The sequence below is a fragment of the Phaethon aethereus genome, assembly GCF_964289735.1.
Source record: "Phaethon aethereus genome assembly, chromosome: 12".
Taxonomy (NCBI): domain Eukaryota; kingdom Metazoa; phylum Chordata; class Aves; order Phaethontiformes; family Phaethontidae; genus Phaethon; species Phaethon aethereus.
The window spans coordinates 2,869,135-2,885,858 of NC_138588.1; the positions used below are offsets into that span (position 1 = coordinate 2,869,135).

General features: G+C 41.4%; 1 protein-coding gene across 2 annotated transcripts in view; it reads left to right on the plus strand.

Moving 5' to 3' along the window:
- The window catches only part of MEGF11 (multiple EGF like domains 11), a gene marked incomplete at its 3' end in the record, with an annotated part of 201,920 nt that overhangs the window by 157,630 nt on the left and 27,566 nt on the right, over nt 1–16,724 (plus strand). For both annotated transcript variants that reach the window (XM_082005373.1, XM_082005374.1), the window contains exons 11-17: nt 1,193–1,339; nt 4,267–4,401; nt 8,568–8,696; nt 10,999–11,127; nt 11,837–11,965; nt 14,438–14,566; nt 14,723–14,956. In XM_082005373.1, coding sequence (XP_081861499.1) covers nt 1,193–1,339; nt 4,267–4,401; nt 8,568–8,696; nt 10,999–11,127; nt 11,837–11,965; nt 14,438–14,566; nt 14,723–14,956 — 1,032 coding nt within the window. The remainder of the gene's footprint in view (nt 1–1,192; nt 1,340–4,266; nt 4,402–8,567; nt 8,697–10,998; nt 11,128–11,836; nt 11,966–14,437; nt 14,567–14,722; nt 14,957–16,724) is intronic.

A 16,724-nucleotide genomic window follows, 5' to 3' on the forward strand; every position in this document is an offset into this window, starting at 1 on the left:
GTCTGCATTTATCCCATTACGCAGTGGGGACATGTGCACGGACGATAAAGAACATCTTCATGTTGAAAGTCTAGCTGGGGCATGTGTACACCCTCATGTCTTGGTGGCACAGTTGTAAGGCACCTGGTGTGGAGACGTCGTTAGGAAAATTTTCAAGCCAGCCTGTGATTCATTTTTTCTGTTGTCCTCGGCATCTACAGCGTCCTGTTAATGCCACTCCCTGCAGCTGGCAGTGCTTAGTTCATGATCCTGCAAACCTTTTTCAATCCAAGGAGCTCCTGATCATGCAAATAGCTCTGCTAACTGCAGGTATTGGTACTGTCTTATCCCAGTGGAGTAAGAGCCTCTCGGACAAGTAAGGCTTTGCGGGATCAAATCCTTAGATTACATTTATACGCGACAAGCCATGGCACAAGGCTGTTTTTAAAAGTCACCAGTTAAAACAAAACCAGTTGAAACAATGCCAGAAGCCTCATGTTAAGCTTTCTGGCTGTGTGCTTCTTTCAGTGTTTCCAAGCTTTGCTTTTCATAATGATAAATATCAAACAACAACCCTGGGAATCACTGGGAGCTGGATTGGCAGGTCTCAGTCTCCATTTAACATGCAAATGATCAGCCTGTGCCCACATATGGCCACTTGCTAGATCAGAACTCGGTTCATTAACACAGAACTCGGAGAGCTCTGGGTGGATGTGGGGTACGCACATAATAACCCAGAGCACAGTGCTTTAAGCCAGAGAGTGAACAAGACACAGCATAGAACTGAATTTACACATGTTCAAGAATGCAAATACTGGACATGTTTTTCCAGAACCCTGATTTTTCTTTTTTCGGTCTTCCATTTCACAACAGTTAAGTAATCAGGCTTCAATCAACTGCATAGTTCCAGACCAGCTTTTTGAGATATTTCGTGACTTTAAAACAATTCCCGACCTTCATCTCCCAGAAGACATGCAGAGTTTCTTTAATGGTGCTAAGGACTGTCAGGAGCCCGCTAACACCTACAGAATTCACCTCTTTGGCATTTTCTTAATTTTCACTTTATTAAGCAGATAAAAGGATAGCTATTTCCTTTCCAGGCTCCCTTGTTTGCTCTGTGATGTGCTGCGAGGTATCAGTCCAGCCAAACATTTCTTTGATCAACGAGCAGCGTAAGCTGTGTGAAACCTAACGTGTGCCTTTACATCTTTAGGCATCCACTGTGACAATATATGCACCCAGGGCCGCTGGGGACCAAACTGCTCCATCTCCTGTAACTGTGAGAACGGGGGATCCTGCTCCCCAGAGGATGGGACCTGTGACTGTGCACCAGGATACAGAGGACCTTTGTGCCAGAGAAGTAAGATTTTCCATAGATGTGGTAGCAGAAGCAAAGCAGGTAGAAATGTTCATTTTATGATACCAGAGACATGGGTTTCTGCGCTGCTTTAGTTCATGACTTCCTAAGGGCAAAAGTTAGCCTAAAAAATCCTTCTTGATCAAGAAGTCAAGACTCTACTGCATTGAGTCATGCCTTATTTTTTCTTCTTCTGGCCTTCCACAGCATCTGGAGGTCACAGGTGACCTGAAAGAAGGAGCAACAGCTTTACATACCAAACTTGGCAGGATCTGGGCAAAGACAGATTTACAGTTAAGTGGTAGTAAACTATAGGGTATCTATTAAATAGTCACCTATGACCCGTCACATAATAAGTGGATGAGTGTTGGCTATCAAAATAACAAGACAATGTTTTCTTATATGCCAGAAAAAAAAACACAGCAGCCTGAAATAGCTCCTGTCTGATGGTCTGCTGCTACATATTAAAATCATAGAATAGTTTGTGTTGGAAGGGACCTTCAAAGGTCGTCTAGTCCAACCCCCCTGCCATGAGCAGGGACATCCCCAACCAGAGCAGGTTGCTCAGAGCCCCGTCCAGCCTGACCTGGAATGTGTCCAGGGATGGGGCATCTGCCACCTCTCTGGGCAACCTGGGCCAGGGTTTCACCACCCTCATTGGGAAAAATTTCTTCCTTGTATCTAGCCTAAATCTACCCTCTTTTGGTTTAAAACCATCACCCCTTGTCCTATTGCTACAGGCCCTGCTAAAACATGCCAAGGAGATAACAATTCTCTCATTTGCTTTATCTGGGAAGCTGCATTTGCCCCTTAGGGATCCAAACCACACGTAACCTTCTTCTTGTGTAAACAAGAAATGGATTTGTCTTTTCTGCAGCAGCTCTTCTTCTTCCTGTAAGACATTCTCATGCCCAGTTCATATATCCCCTTTGATTTCACCAGTTACACTTGACACTGGAACACACTCATCTCTAAAAATAATTTGTAGCCGACAGTTTTTATTTAATGTCATTATAACAATGACCTCTAGCACTGCTATAGTTAATGGCCTATAAGCACTTCCATTACAAACCCCACTTTCCAGGTGCTTCAGCATATCTAGATAGCTGTAAAACCACTCTCCAAGGCTAAAATGTGGCGTTCAGAGCTTCAGGGAATTGGGGAAGAAATCGTTTTACAAATTTGAAACCCTAAAAGTGCTAAACTTCCAGAAGTTAATAGTTTCTGACCTTTCTGAGATGAAAAAAAAAAAGCCTAGTTTTATCAGGTGATGGCGTGTAGGCTACAAGAGGCAAACATGTCCCCAGCTCGCAACTCCAGTAATCAGGCTGCTCCCTGAGGACGTTTGCTGGGGACCTAATGGGGAGCAATTTGCCCCCCCGGCAGGGTGACAGCAGAGGGGCTCTGTGGATGCTTCTGCTATTGCCTCGTGCCGCTGAAATGCCTCTCTTGAATATACAGCCAGGGAACTCAGCTTGTGCCCACCTCTTCCACAAGATTCAGGCTCAAGACTACCTTGTGAAGAGGACACCTCTGCAGCTGAAGGCAGCTTTAGCCTGCTAAGTTTGCGCTCAGAATCATTCCATTTTTCTCTTGGAAATTCATTTAGAAAGAGAACCTAGCCTGTAAAGGGCAGTACTGAAGATGATACTCAGCCAGCTGCTTCTGTCTGTGTAATCAGGATTACATGAGACACCGGGGTGGTTTACTGCTCTCAGGCCCGCAGAAATGTCTCCAGGAATGATCCAGGCTGTTTTATAGCTAGTGCATCATCAACAAACCTGTCAGCTAAGTTCCAGCTGGAAATCTGCAGCAGTGTAAGAACCTGACACGCTCTGTGAACGTACGGATCAAGAGAAAAATTCTCATTCAGTGAAAAAATAGAACGGACATGATATAGTAACCCCTGAGCCAGAACTATATAACAGAGAATCACAGGAGTAAAAAGAAAAACACATAAAGTCATTTTTACAGTTACTTACTGGAATTTAACATTTCTTTGTGCTTATCTATCGCAGTGGATGTTTGGACAGTGGATGATTTTTCATTCTACATGTGCTTAGAAGCAACAATACTCATTTTATATCAGAGACACTGAGCCTTAATCTTGGCACTACACCTTATATACAAAATTCTATAATAATTTCAATCCAGGTTTTAAGCAAATTAAGCATACCGTTGATGACAAGTTTACTCAGCTATCTGGTGTGATTACCGATGCAAATTAGGTGATTTTGTATGCTGTTACCACAATTACCATTTTTAGATTCTGTTCATCACTGATGGATGCTGCTCCTGCAATAACATGTATAAGCTGACTGTCCCAGCTGAACACAGGTATTGTACCTAATACGTTTAGAAATCAGCTATTGACATAGTTGTTTAGATGTAAAATATTGGCGGTTTCCTAACACACCTTCTCCGATTTCTTAGCTCAGTTTCCAAAGGAAACGGCATTCTGAGTTTCTGTTGTCTGTACGTGTGTGCGAGTGTTTCTCGTCCTACCTATCTTAAAAGCTTTGGAATATGCGTTATTAACCACGTCTGCCAGTGGGCTATGAGGTGTAGAACGTCTTAAACTCCCGTGTTTTGTAAAAGAGTTTGGCTGGAGCAGGCTAAAGAGACTCAAATTAGTGTCTTGAGAGAGGGAGGCTGCTGAGGGAGCTGTGCTGTATTATTAAATAGCCAAGGACTTACATGAGGTAGGATGGGGTGAATGTTTGAACCACACCACCAGTTTTACTCAGAGCCTGCACTTTATTAGACATGCAATAATCCAACAGCCCTCATAATTTCAGCTGTTCACAAAATTGTGGTTTTATAAATTAAGAAATACTGATTTCAGATTAAGACAGAGAGGGAATTCTCAAGCTCTCAGCAATGAGAAATCTTCTGAAAACCTGTGAGGGCTTATTTTGTTTTGTCTCCAGTTTGTCCCGCCGGCCTTTACGGACACCACTGCAGCCAGCCGTGCCCGCAGTGCGCGCACAGCAGCGGGCCATGCCACCACGTGTCAGGGCACTGCGACTGCTTGCCTGGCTTCTCCGGCGCTCTCTGCAATCAAGGTACCGAGCCCAAGACCCCAAATGCCACCTCCTGTCCTAAGTTTCTGTGTCTGTGACTTTGCAGCAAGGCTGATCACAAGGTTCCTGCCTTTTTTCCTTGTTTCAGCAGTTTAGATCACAAGAAATTCTTTACTTCAGAGGGAAAATGCAAATAGGTACTTAGTCGCCCTTTTGTAAATGTGATGTGCTCCTGCTTTCATAAATAAAACAAGTCTGCTGCTCTGTATTGAAAGGAATTTGGAACGAGACACCTGCTGTAAATGCATCAGCCTTCCAATGGTTTCATTTTCCTTTCTGCTAAGCCTCTCATACCCGAAACGGCGACGGCACCTTCATGCCCTCTTTTTCAGCAGGAGGGGTAGCTACTAGTTAGGGTAAAAGCCAGCTCAGCTGCACAAGCCCAAACACCCAGTTACTGTATGGAACCTTATTTACACTCTCTAGGACGTGACTGGGAATAGCTAAAATCATGTGCACCCGAAAACAAGTGCAGGAGACAGAAAAATTTGCAGTGAGGCAGGGAAAGTGAGTTAATTTTCACAGGTGAAGAGCAACTTCAACTCCCCCTAATGTCCGTCACCCTTCTGTACCTTTGAACGTTACTCCACTTTTAGCCATAGGTTTCATTTTCTGTTTTGTCCTAAAAGTGCCGTCAAAATCGTTACATTATTCTGCAGGGTCTCAGTTACTGCATACTGCTGTGGATATTTCTACATACAGCTTTAAAAGCGATCATTTGTAATGGCTACTGCCCTTGTGAAGTCACCATCCCTGTGAAAATTGAACTGACACTTTTTAATGACCTGCTTTTCAGTAAGTCAGAAATTGCAGACAGCACTTACGCAAAATCATTAAACGTATATTAAGTATAAGCGTGTTTTCTTTTTCCTGTGCTGTATAGTCAACTAAACATTATACCAATTAATTTATTAAAACGAACATATTTCGGTGAATGTGTCCATTTTATGTGAAAAGTTAGCCAGATTTCAAAGCGTAAGCAGGGCTAATTATCCTCTTAAGAAAACTATTTCATTTTTGCTCAGATGTCCAGCACTTCTGGTTTTACTTTGAAATGTTGATCTATCCAGCAAATTAATTTTAAAATATTCATGTCCTAATTAAAATCAATTTGTGTTGCAGTTTGTCATAATGAGTTAGCATGTAACTTTATTTTGTAGAAAGAAAAACGCTAATTAATGTTTTCCATTAGAAAAATGTGAAACGAAGATTTCACTCTTGAATTTCCATTTCCTTGTGCCCTCTCTTTTCTGGCAGCGGGAACATGCTTCCGTCAGCAGCACGTGCATGCGAGGAGCTGTGTACCCTCTGGAATTGTACAGGTTGACATGGTTGTGCTAAGGATTCTGAGCAGCAAACAACTAAGCAGCACTTTTATGAATATCTTTCACAATCATGTAGCAAGATAGATTGATAACAACTTGTTATCGCTGCTAGAACACACCTGACATCCCACAGGGAATTTCGGAGTTCCACTTCAGAGCTTTTATAGCTAATTAACATCACTATCTGCATTGCACAATCAGCTTGCTCCCGAAGAAAGCGGTATTAGTCTTTACAGCTTTGTTTAAAAATGTTTCAGACATTTGAAAAAGTGCTTGTATTTGGATCTCGCATCTTTACAAGACAGTCACTGTGTCAATCCACAACCAGGTTACTTACTTTAATGAGAACAACCATCCTGGCAGGATCGGTTTTGTAATCCTTCCGTGCTGACATTCAGGAGGGCATCACACTATTTCACTGCGACGAGAAGTGCCCACACGGTGGGAAGCCCTCTGCTAGCTCTCACAGTGTGGAACCGAAGCGCTTCTTTTATAAAGTATGACCTGTTGCCTTTGGCAGCATCAGTGTTTGGATCACAAATCTTTTCTTGATTCGTAAGTATTCCATGTTGCAGTGCAAATCCGTTCCTATTTTTGAGAACTATTTTTTTGTACGTATAAAAGAATCCAGCCTTCATTTAAGTGATGTTATCTCTCTCCGTCTTAAAGATGCAATAAAAATATTCCATTGAACCGCTCTCTATAGAGCATTGGAACTGAATAATGGTGTAGCATGTATGAGAACCTAGGCTGATGGATCATCTTAGTTTTTACTCTTTCTGTGACATGAGGGCTTTTCTTTCCTTCTCACTCTTTCTCTTTGTGTCTGTGTATTGTTCTTTTCATTGTGTCTGTATATTGTGTTTAGTTTTATCTCTTTTCAGGTAGAGAATTATTCTGTTTAGCACATAATTTGAAAGCCAAAACCAGCTTTATCCACTCTTACAGATAGGTCCATAGTATATAGAAAACAATAGTATGGTTTCTGCCATAGTAAGAGTAGAGAGTGGCATATTGTATAAAAGCAAATGAATCACAGCTCAGGATTTCAATCTCTGGCTGATTCACAGTCAGGATAGATTGAGGTCACCTGCAGAGACTACATATGAGAAAGCGAGAGTGGCTGAAGTGGTAAAACAGTTGCATAATTCAGGGAATTGCCTTAATCACTTTTTTGACATCACTATTATTTACCAGGATACAAGTCCAGTCCCATTTGTAACATTCTTTGCAAAGATGGACTGTATGTTTTATCTTGTTTTGAAAATACATCTGTTTTTGTCAGGGAACACAGCCAATAAGAGCACAGAAATTAAACATTTCATTCATTACTGAGCAGAGCTTTCCATCAACTTTAACGTTAAAGATTTCCAATAATTTGGTGGGAGGTTGAAGATCTACGTGTCTATTAGTTTTATGTCACTGTGCTTTGGCTGTTATAAGATCACCCTAAAAAAAATTTAGAGTTTCTTTCCTTCCAACTTCAGGAGTAAGCTAGGTAGACACACAGGAATAGACGCTGACTTTGTTAGGATGCAGCACATCAGTTTAACAACTCTCAGTCAAACATCTACATAATCCTTGGAAACCACATTTGCAACCTAATTGAACACTTACTGCAGCAAGGGGTACCGGAGAGGAATAGGTGGATGGATGCCAAAAGAGAAGCATGACATTTCAGCAGTTGGGTATGTGCTTTATTTGTGGGAGCTGTCTTCTGCCAGACTTAAACAGTTAAAATACTTATGGAAGTGGCAGTCTTGCTCCTGGTTTACTCTCCGTTTGCATGACTTGACTCTGTGGGATACTGGGAGCCTGCCTCCCACCAACATTGCTGAAAACTGGTCTCCAGCAAAGCCTAGTGTATCTAGTAGCAAAGGCACCTTCCTCTCTCACCGCTCTTTGGTCCGGAAGGCTTGAGGACAGTGATGAGGTAGGTACTCTAGCACACCCAATATTGCAGCGCTGCGTGGTGCATGATGTGTTTTGTGGTACTAGTGGGAGAGCAAGTCCTTTCCCCAAAGGACTACAGCTCTTTCAGCCTCTTCTTGCAAGCTTATCTGCCATCAGCCATTTCAAGGGCACTGGCCTCCTAGCACAATACCCATGGCTAGTGTGTCAGGCCATCATACCGGCTGGTCAGGTTTGCAGCTTTTGGTCCATTATTACTGTCTTTATCAGTTGTACAACACGAGGAAGTTAGGTTCTAGTGACTGACCTGAAAGTAAGAGTCCCCATTGCTCTTCATCTTCTTGAGACTTCTCCACTAGGCTGATACTTAGCCTAAAATGTTCCTTTCCTACTTTTGTTGTTCTTATCATTGAGGCTGTAATCCTCTGAGCCAGTGCAGAACCCTATTTCAGGGTTTGCACCAAAGGACACCCTTGACCAAGTCCCCAGATCAATCCCTTCCAGACACTTACTTGTGTTTGCTACTACTTTTTGAATTCTCCTCAACTTTACTTGTTCTCTTCCTCTCCCAATAACCCCTCTTCTCTGTTTTGTCTCTCCTCTTTTCATCCTTCTGCAATGCCCTTCAATAACTGTAATCTTCTAACTATGTTAGATTAATTTTCCAGCAGAAAAATGGATTTTTGAGATTACTTTTTCCTGTTGTCTTTATGCCTGGGATGTAAGCAAACAAAACGGACTTGAACACTTTCTGCCTTTTCCTTCTTTCCGGAAGAATTTTGCTCATTTGGCTTCAGCACAGAAAAATGCTGCAGTTCGTTACTTTTATCTCTAATTGCTAAATGTTAAGTCCTATGACTTCCTCATATTCATTAGGAAGAGCCTTCAGTAAACTGCCTTATATCTTCACAGTCTGTCCCAGCGGAAAATACGGGAAGAACTGTGCCGAGGTCTGTCAGTGCACCGAGAACGGGACGTGCAATCCTATTGATGGATCGTGTCAGTGTTTTCCAGGCTGGATAGGGACAGACTGCTCTCAGAGTAAGCAAAGTGTTATTTTTCCATCTCCACTTTAAAATAACATATTTTCCTGTTTAGTGTTTTCTGAAAGTTAAAGGCAGATTTTGGGGAAATCCCTGAAGTATTACAGCAGCCAGTGCCTTACTCTCTTTATAGCTTATTTCTTTTAATTACTCTAAGTTAGCTTTGGCTTGAATTAGTTTCTGCATTTGGAATTTGCAGAAGCCATTACTAGCTTCTATTACAGGAAAGGGAGGTCACAAGCTCTTATCAGAAAAGAAAGCTCCATGCTCTCTTTTAATTTCTAGGTGGATTCCCTTTTATTTATTTTTTGAAATCATTTTCTTTCAGCTATTACATTAGAAATGATTAACCAGTAAATGTTTTCATGTACCAAGCCCCCAGAATTGAGAAATTAGGCAGCTGAAATATTTCTATTAAATGTAATTTAATTGTAAAAGTCAATGTGGGCTTGGAGGAATGGAGGATTTCTTCTTGAAAATTGCCCAGGTAGAAGATTGGCATTTGCTGATCCCAAAGTGTCATTTCCTGAGAGCATCCCTTAATTGAAGATAGATCACAGAGGGAAGCAATATCCTATCATTCAGAAATGTTACTTCATATTCAGGATACAACTAGCATATTAGACAGCATTCCAGAGTAAAATATATTAAACTTCAAGTGATAAAGTAGGAATCGGATAAAAACAGACAGCTGTAATTTTGTGTGTCTTCCACAGGCAGAATATTGCTGTCACTCAAAAACAGAAGAAAAAAAAAGACAGAAAGCTCCACAGACTCCTCATTATATTTAGCCATGTAATTGGGAAATGACTTCGTTTCTGTTAACCTTGAAAAAAGATGTTTTTTCTTACAGAGCAAGGCAGGTCAGTTCAGCAGCAACGATTTCCAGTTTAGCAGACAGAAGGACCTGGTGACAGCTACTTCGTATTTTGGATGAACGAAGTGGGAACCTGTTTCCTCAGTTACCTTCTTGTAAAGAAGGTGTAAACCTCCCAACGTGAACCTGGCCCCACACCAGGCTCCTGCCGGAACCTGGCTTCGCACAGCCAAGCCCGGTGCGGAGTTATTTCGGTCAGACCTCCCTCCGCACCAGTTAACCTGGAATGACCGAGAGACGGGGCTGCAAAGGAGATAATTTCAGCTCCAACTCCAGAGCCAGTTCTGGAGACTTTAACAGACCCCGCAGCTCTGGCTTGCAAAGGCATTGTAAATGTATTTCTGGTTGCTTATAGCACGAATACCTTAGGCCAAATCCTGTTCGGCTTTACGTTGTGTGAGTTCAGTGACCTTTTGTTTGATTTATGTCATGGCAGGGTTTTTTTGCTGTTCATTCTGGCTTTAGAGGTGTCTGTCATATGCCAGAAACTCGCATTTATCGTCAGAACTGGAGCCAATGGCATACATGGAAATAGGCACGGTTTCTGTACTTCCAGGTTTCCTGGGAACCATGCCTTATTAATTCATGTCTTTAATAGGAAGCAATGGAAAGTGCTTTTTAAAGCAAAAATATAGTTGTTATATTGAAGGGTTATCATAATTCTAGATCTTTTAGTCTGGCACTAATAACTGTAACTTACTGCATTCATTTTTGGAGGGAGGCTTAAAATAACTTTTGAAAATGTATTAATATTGTACTTGTTGAAATATATAATAGACCTGGAGATTTTAATTTAATATTAGCCCCATCAACAAAAGCAATCTGATTTGGTGGATGGGAATTCATACTGTAAGAAGTTTTCTTTACATTTTTACGTATCTGAGTAGCACTCTATGCTTCGAATGAATATGGTAATTTTAGTAGTTGATTGCAGAGCAAAAGTAAACCATGAATAGCTGTGCTTTATTATGCAAGAATTCCAGAATATGAAAAAGAAAATTAAATTACCTCCATATCTTAAAACCCCGTATAAATTGCCTTCACAGATAATGCCAGTAAGGCAAGGAGAGTGGCTAAAGCACTTAGAGTGCCGAGGGTTGCTGTTTCAGTGGTTCTCAGGCCACATGTGCAGCAAAGACCTGATCCTGCCACCAGACTGACCTACACGGGAAGAAATCCCTTGTGCGGGGGCTTGACAGCGTGGGTGAGGTTGCAGGTTGGCACGTGGCTTTGCAAAGCAATCGTTGGCTTGGAAGAACCGGTCACTGCCGGGGAGCCGCTGCAGCGATGCCAAGCTCTGCAATGCCAAGTTCTGCCTTTGGTGGTGTCTCACAGGTTCTCCCTTTATTGGTGTTCCTCCGCAGCACTAACGCAGTATCATCGCTTTTTTTGTCAGCTGACAAATCTTTTTTTATTTTCATAGCTTGTCCCACTGGTTTTTGGGGCCCTGATTGCTTTCATTCATGCAACTGCCACAACGGAGCAATGTGCAGCCCTTACGATGGAGAATGTAGATGTACTCACGGTTGGACGGGGCTCTACTGCACGCAGCGTAAGCCATTCAGAGACACTGTCGGGCCAGGGAATCTGTCAAAGTATGTGCTGCTACCTCGTGTCTCTTCCAAGTATTGCAGTCTTCCCTCTTAAACCATCTGCTGCTTGTGGGAACTTCACACCACCCCAAAGAAATAGTCCTGAAGCTTTGCAAGGTGTTTTATGCCTTTGGCACCCGATAAAGGAGGGAGCGATCATTTAGACTGTTGATTAATTGTCAGGATTTGCACAGTCTGTGTCCCTCTTTGTTAAAGCCCCAGTATATGTGGTCTGATTTAGGAAAATGTTCGAGATTTCTCATCCTACTAAGTGCCAAATTATCACCGTTGTACGAAAGAGGAGGTCAAATTCCAGTGAGCCTTTTAAGAAGGCTCTTTCACTTGCAAGTAATTGATTGATCTCTGGCCTTTTAGACAGTTTCTGTTCAGACATCTTCTTTCACTTCTTGAAAATGTCGTTTGTACAGATGGGTCAAGTTTTCATTCTTCTGAAACACTTAAGAGGCAATTCTGTAAGATATGAGAAACCCTACTTCACGAAAATTGGCTGTTGTAGTATCTCTGCATTTAGATGATCAAATAAATGTTATTAAATATACAGAGGCTGAAAATCCATAGATTTATAGGCCTACATATTTTGTGCTGATAACGCATCTGAGTTTGTGTTTCAGCTTATTTCTTAGTCTTTCCTATTCTGATTCCTGAAAGGTTGCCCAGCTGCTTTTTATGGAAAAAACTGTGCCAATGTTTGCCAGTGTCAGAACGGAGCGGACTGTGACCACATCACTGGCCAGTGCACGTGCAGGACGGGATTTACAGGCAAACAATGCGAGCAAAGTAAGTAGCAACATGGCTTCATTTTTCTATTTCTCTGGGGGAGGGTTGTATTTCAGAATTCTCTGCAGAAATAGGCTCTTAAATGAGGTGTTGACATCAGCAAGACAGTAACCTCAGGCACCTTATATAATCCATAGGGAGAATAAAGTATCTCTAGAAAGCTGGACAGTCTGTTTAAGCAAACCAGCCCTTTCCATTCCCAGCCCAAAGTTAGGTGAGATAAAAGCAAGTCACTGCACTCAGCGCTGACTGGTTGTAGCCTTCCCAAACAACTTGTGCCTAATTAATAGAAAAACACAAACCGCATCATGCCTTGCTAACTTCGTTGGAAGAAGCAGCAGCAGGTTTCCCTAGGCACAAAGGAAGACAGGGAGATTAAAAGAAAGCAGTCCTTCCAGCTCTGCCTTCCAAGGAATATTGGGGCTTTCTTGCACAAGTTGTTAGCTATAGACCAAATAAAGATTCATCTTTACAATGAAAACAGATCAAGGAAAACAAAAGTTGCTTGCCATTTTTAGAAGGATCTGTGTTTAACTTGAGTAGTGAGCAAGTGTTAACAATAAACTTCAATTGCCTTGCAAGGGTACTGGCATACCTTACTGTAATTGTTGTCAATGCTTTGCTGGCATATTTAACACGCCGTGCCAAATGGCTTCTTTTAAGAACAATGAATTAGAGTAAACTCTGTGTGCTGTAGTTGAATAATTACTTGTTTGTCCAGTATAGTAAATCAAAAGAAAATTCTTACACGCTTAGTTGGATTCTAAACGCAGGGTGAAATCCGTCTCACCTTACCAGGGCATTAATTCCACAGGGTTTCCTTCCTATTTTTTGGCAGTAAGGTAATACAGTAACAGTCCTGCTAGATTTGCAAGTGAAAGCTTCTTAAGAGTAGCTTACTACATGGGTCTTTATGAAAGTATTTGCACATATTACTAAATTCATTAACATATTCTCTTTTTGCACATACTTGCATTCAGCAAAGCATGTATCTCAGGACCAAATTTGCATGCTCATGTGGGGATTATATGTGGCACCACTGTAACTCTGTAAGTGGCCAATATATTGTGAATTTGTGTACACCCTTACTGCAATCATAAAATAGGAAACTAAGAAGTTCCATAGTAGAACTGCTTCATAGCAGATTTTCTACAAGAAGCTACATTTATAATTTCACCTCTGTACAAAGCCTGAGGCTTTCTTTTCTATCCAAACTACCAACGTATTTATTTCTTTGGTTTTCTACTACTTAATCTAAAAGCATCTCTTCATTAACACTCCTTCCTTCTCAAAATCCTGCTGAACGGGCAGTCACACCGCATTGCAGATGAAATGCCTAAATGCAAACATTGTTTCTGCAGTGCAGTCCAAAGATTTAGACCTTATTCATTTTAAGTAGGCTACAGGTTAATATTAGAATAAGCATTAATTGTGATAATTTTGTGTTTCCTTTTTTGGGGACCTGCAGATGAAAGAAAGAGATACAACTTTACTACGCACTGCAAATCATTATACAGATACTGGCTACTGTTCATTACTCAGTATTAAATTTTAGCTACTAGAAGTTACTTAGAGAGTGACTTTGGGAAGGTACCGTCATGCCATGCAAAACATTTACAGTGACACACAAGAAGTCACATCTCAAAACAAACAATACATATTCTGCAGAATCACAGCAAGTGTGCATGCATTCAATAATGCGTCTTCTCCATGGAAATAAGTAGGATGTGACAGAAGTTGTTTCTTTCAATTTATTATTGAACAGTGCCTCAAGAAGTATAGTAAGCTGCCTACAGATTTATTGTAACAGCCCATCATGGTAATCATATGAATAAATTTCTCAGCTGGACATTCAGTCATTTTGTCTCTGATAGAAATACAAAGGCAGGATAGAAATTCCTTCTATATTAGGAATCCTAGTACAGAAGCAGAGCACATCAAACCATTCAGAATTCTGTTATTCCACCTACAATGAAAAATTCATCTTCTGGCACTAGTAGGGATAAGTATGAAAGCATGCAGGATTTGTTTGGTAAAAGTCTATTGTGTTCATCTTAAGGTACATTAAAACTTTTCTTTGCAACTACTCCCATTAAAAAAATACGCAGAACTGGTGGAGAATGCTATGCTCTTTCAAGATGTTGCCTACAACTTCTGAGCTCATGCCCTGTTAAATTCTGTACACTAGTAATATACGTCAAGCCTTTTAAAGTCTCTGTACATATTATTGGTTTCATGCTTGTGAAGTCTTGTATGACTTTTCCAGAAAGTTACAGCTTGATAAGTGATACCCGAAATTGTACATGAAATACATTTATCTCCTGCTTTAAAATAATAATAATCTAACACTACAGTGTTATCCCAGAGACACTGAAACCAGAGAGACTTTTCTACCAAATTTTCCATGGCAGGCGTTTTACTCGTTCCCCCAAAAAGTAGAATTCTTTCCAATCTTTTTCTTTGGCTTCCCAGAGTGCTCACCAGGAACATTTGGTTATGGTTGCAAACAACTATGTGAATGCATGAATAATGCTACGTGTGACCATGTCACAGGTACTTGCTACTGCAGTCCAGGCTTCAAAGGAATCCGATGTGATCAAGGTACAGTGAAATTCTATCTGTAAAAGATCTATATTATTATATGTCTCTCTCTTTCTCTCTCTGACCCTGCAATGATGTACTTGCTTTAAAAAAGTAGTATTTAAAAAATGGAATGCACGAGTCAATTTACAGTGTGTTATGAATTACTTTTAACAGCGGCTCTTATGATGGAAGAATTAAATCCCTATACTAAAATTAGCCCTGCTCTTGGATCAGAGAGGCACTCAGTGGGAGCAATCATTGGAATTATTATTCTCCTTCTAATTATTATGGTCTTGCTGGCACTGTTTGTGTGGTATCGACGGAAACAGAAGGAGAAGGGCCATGACATGCCAAGTGTGTCTTATACTCCAGCCATGAGGATGACTAATGCAGATTACTCACTTTCTGGTAAGGGTCTTTTTATGTTAATCAAATATAGACTCGTATTCCTGTATGTTGGGGAAATATAAGCTTCTGTGATGTATAACATGCGTTGTTGAGCCTCAGAAATAACGACACCTCTGTTCTTCCCCTGAATACCATGATCTTTAGCACTTAACAGGTACAGGATAAAACTGATTTAAGCTGCTTTATATATGAAAGTTTACTTAAACACAATACAGGATATACCTAGGCAAGAAATACGCTGCATGGAATACATCAACTCCATGTTTTTTAAATCGGCTGCATTCCATTTGCAGTACAGAGTTTTCCCTTTGTGAAACTTTCAGAAGACGACTTATTTCGCTTGAGGAATGGGATTGACTGGGTCAATCATAAGGTTTTATTTTTGTCTATGTTGCAGTTTGTGATTTGAGGCATCCTATTCATTGCCACTTTCTTCTTTGTGCAGACCAATCTCTGTCATCTTGACAGCTGGTGTGAATTTTCTTCACAGGAGCTGATGAAAGCAGGAGAGAGGAAGAGGAAGGCTCTTTAAGATCAAAAAAAAGTCATACTGAGATCACATTTCTTGCTTCTTTCTATCTTCTGCCAGTGCTATGGAGGACAGCTTTTCCTGACGGATTGGCTAAACTTTGGAGGACGTGATCTCCTTTTTAACGCTGTCATTCTTCTTCATTCCTCTATGGCCAATATCAGACAGGATGCCAGACAGGAGATGGCTTTACTTCCTTCTTGTTTCCTCCAGTCTGTCTCTAGTGGGGATCTCCTCGGGGTTTGCCACCTTCTGACTGCACCTTGCTTCTTCACTTCTCTTTAAACATCTGAAACTGTAAGACCAATTAAATATAAGCTCCTGAAACAGGCCGAGGTTGGCCTAGCAGCTCTGCTTTCCCAGTCCTGCATGCCCTTTCTCTTTCTGCTTTCTAGTCGAAAAGCCTGAGGCCCAGCCACTTGTTGCTGGCTCTGACCTGGCTTCTGTGCTGTCTCAAGGTGGCATGGCTGGAATCTTCCTTTGTTCTGGATTTCCTTGCCCAGGAGGCACCTGGAAGGAGCCTCTGCCACCAAGCCAACAATATTACTACCTGGGTACAGCTGGAATTTAGTCAAGGAGCTTCTCTCAAGGCTCCACGACTTCAGTCCTCATATCAGGGGCATGGTTTCCTGCGATGACGCATCACACATCAGGGGCTGTCTGCTGAACACCATTGACTAAACTCGTATTTAGACCACTCAGGCCTATACTAGAGCATTCCTTCTTCTGACAGCTACAAGATGGGGGAAAAAAAATCAGCCTTGGACCTCCTCCCATTGCCTCTTATTTTTGAATTTTAGCTTTGCGGGCTCTTGCTTAAGCTGCCCATTTGGGTAAGAAATGTATGAAAGTGTTGCCAAAGAAGGCTCGTCTGATGCTTGGCTAGTTTCCAGCACAATTTGGCCTGAAATTTGTCATTTCAACATCATTTGAAGAGCCAGAACATGAACATGCAAAAGGCAACTGGGGCACATCTCAGCAGCACTGAGGCTCTGAGTTCCGAGACAGCAGATCACAGCCGCTGGCATGGAAAAATGTTCTGAACTTTTCAGCAATCCATTTCTTTCAGATTGGCACTTTATCCGTCTATTTACGAAGCCTGCTACACCTCATTTATTTCTGTGCTTTTCTAGTTAATGTATGTGTAACCCAGCCTGCTTTAGAGGCACAACTTACAAATTTCAAAATAAGGAAAGGAATATTGCTGAGGTTGGGAGTTCCTGACTGGAGTAATTGAGC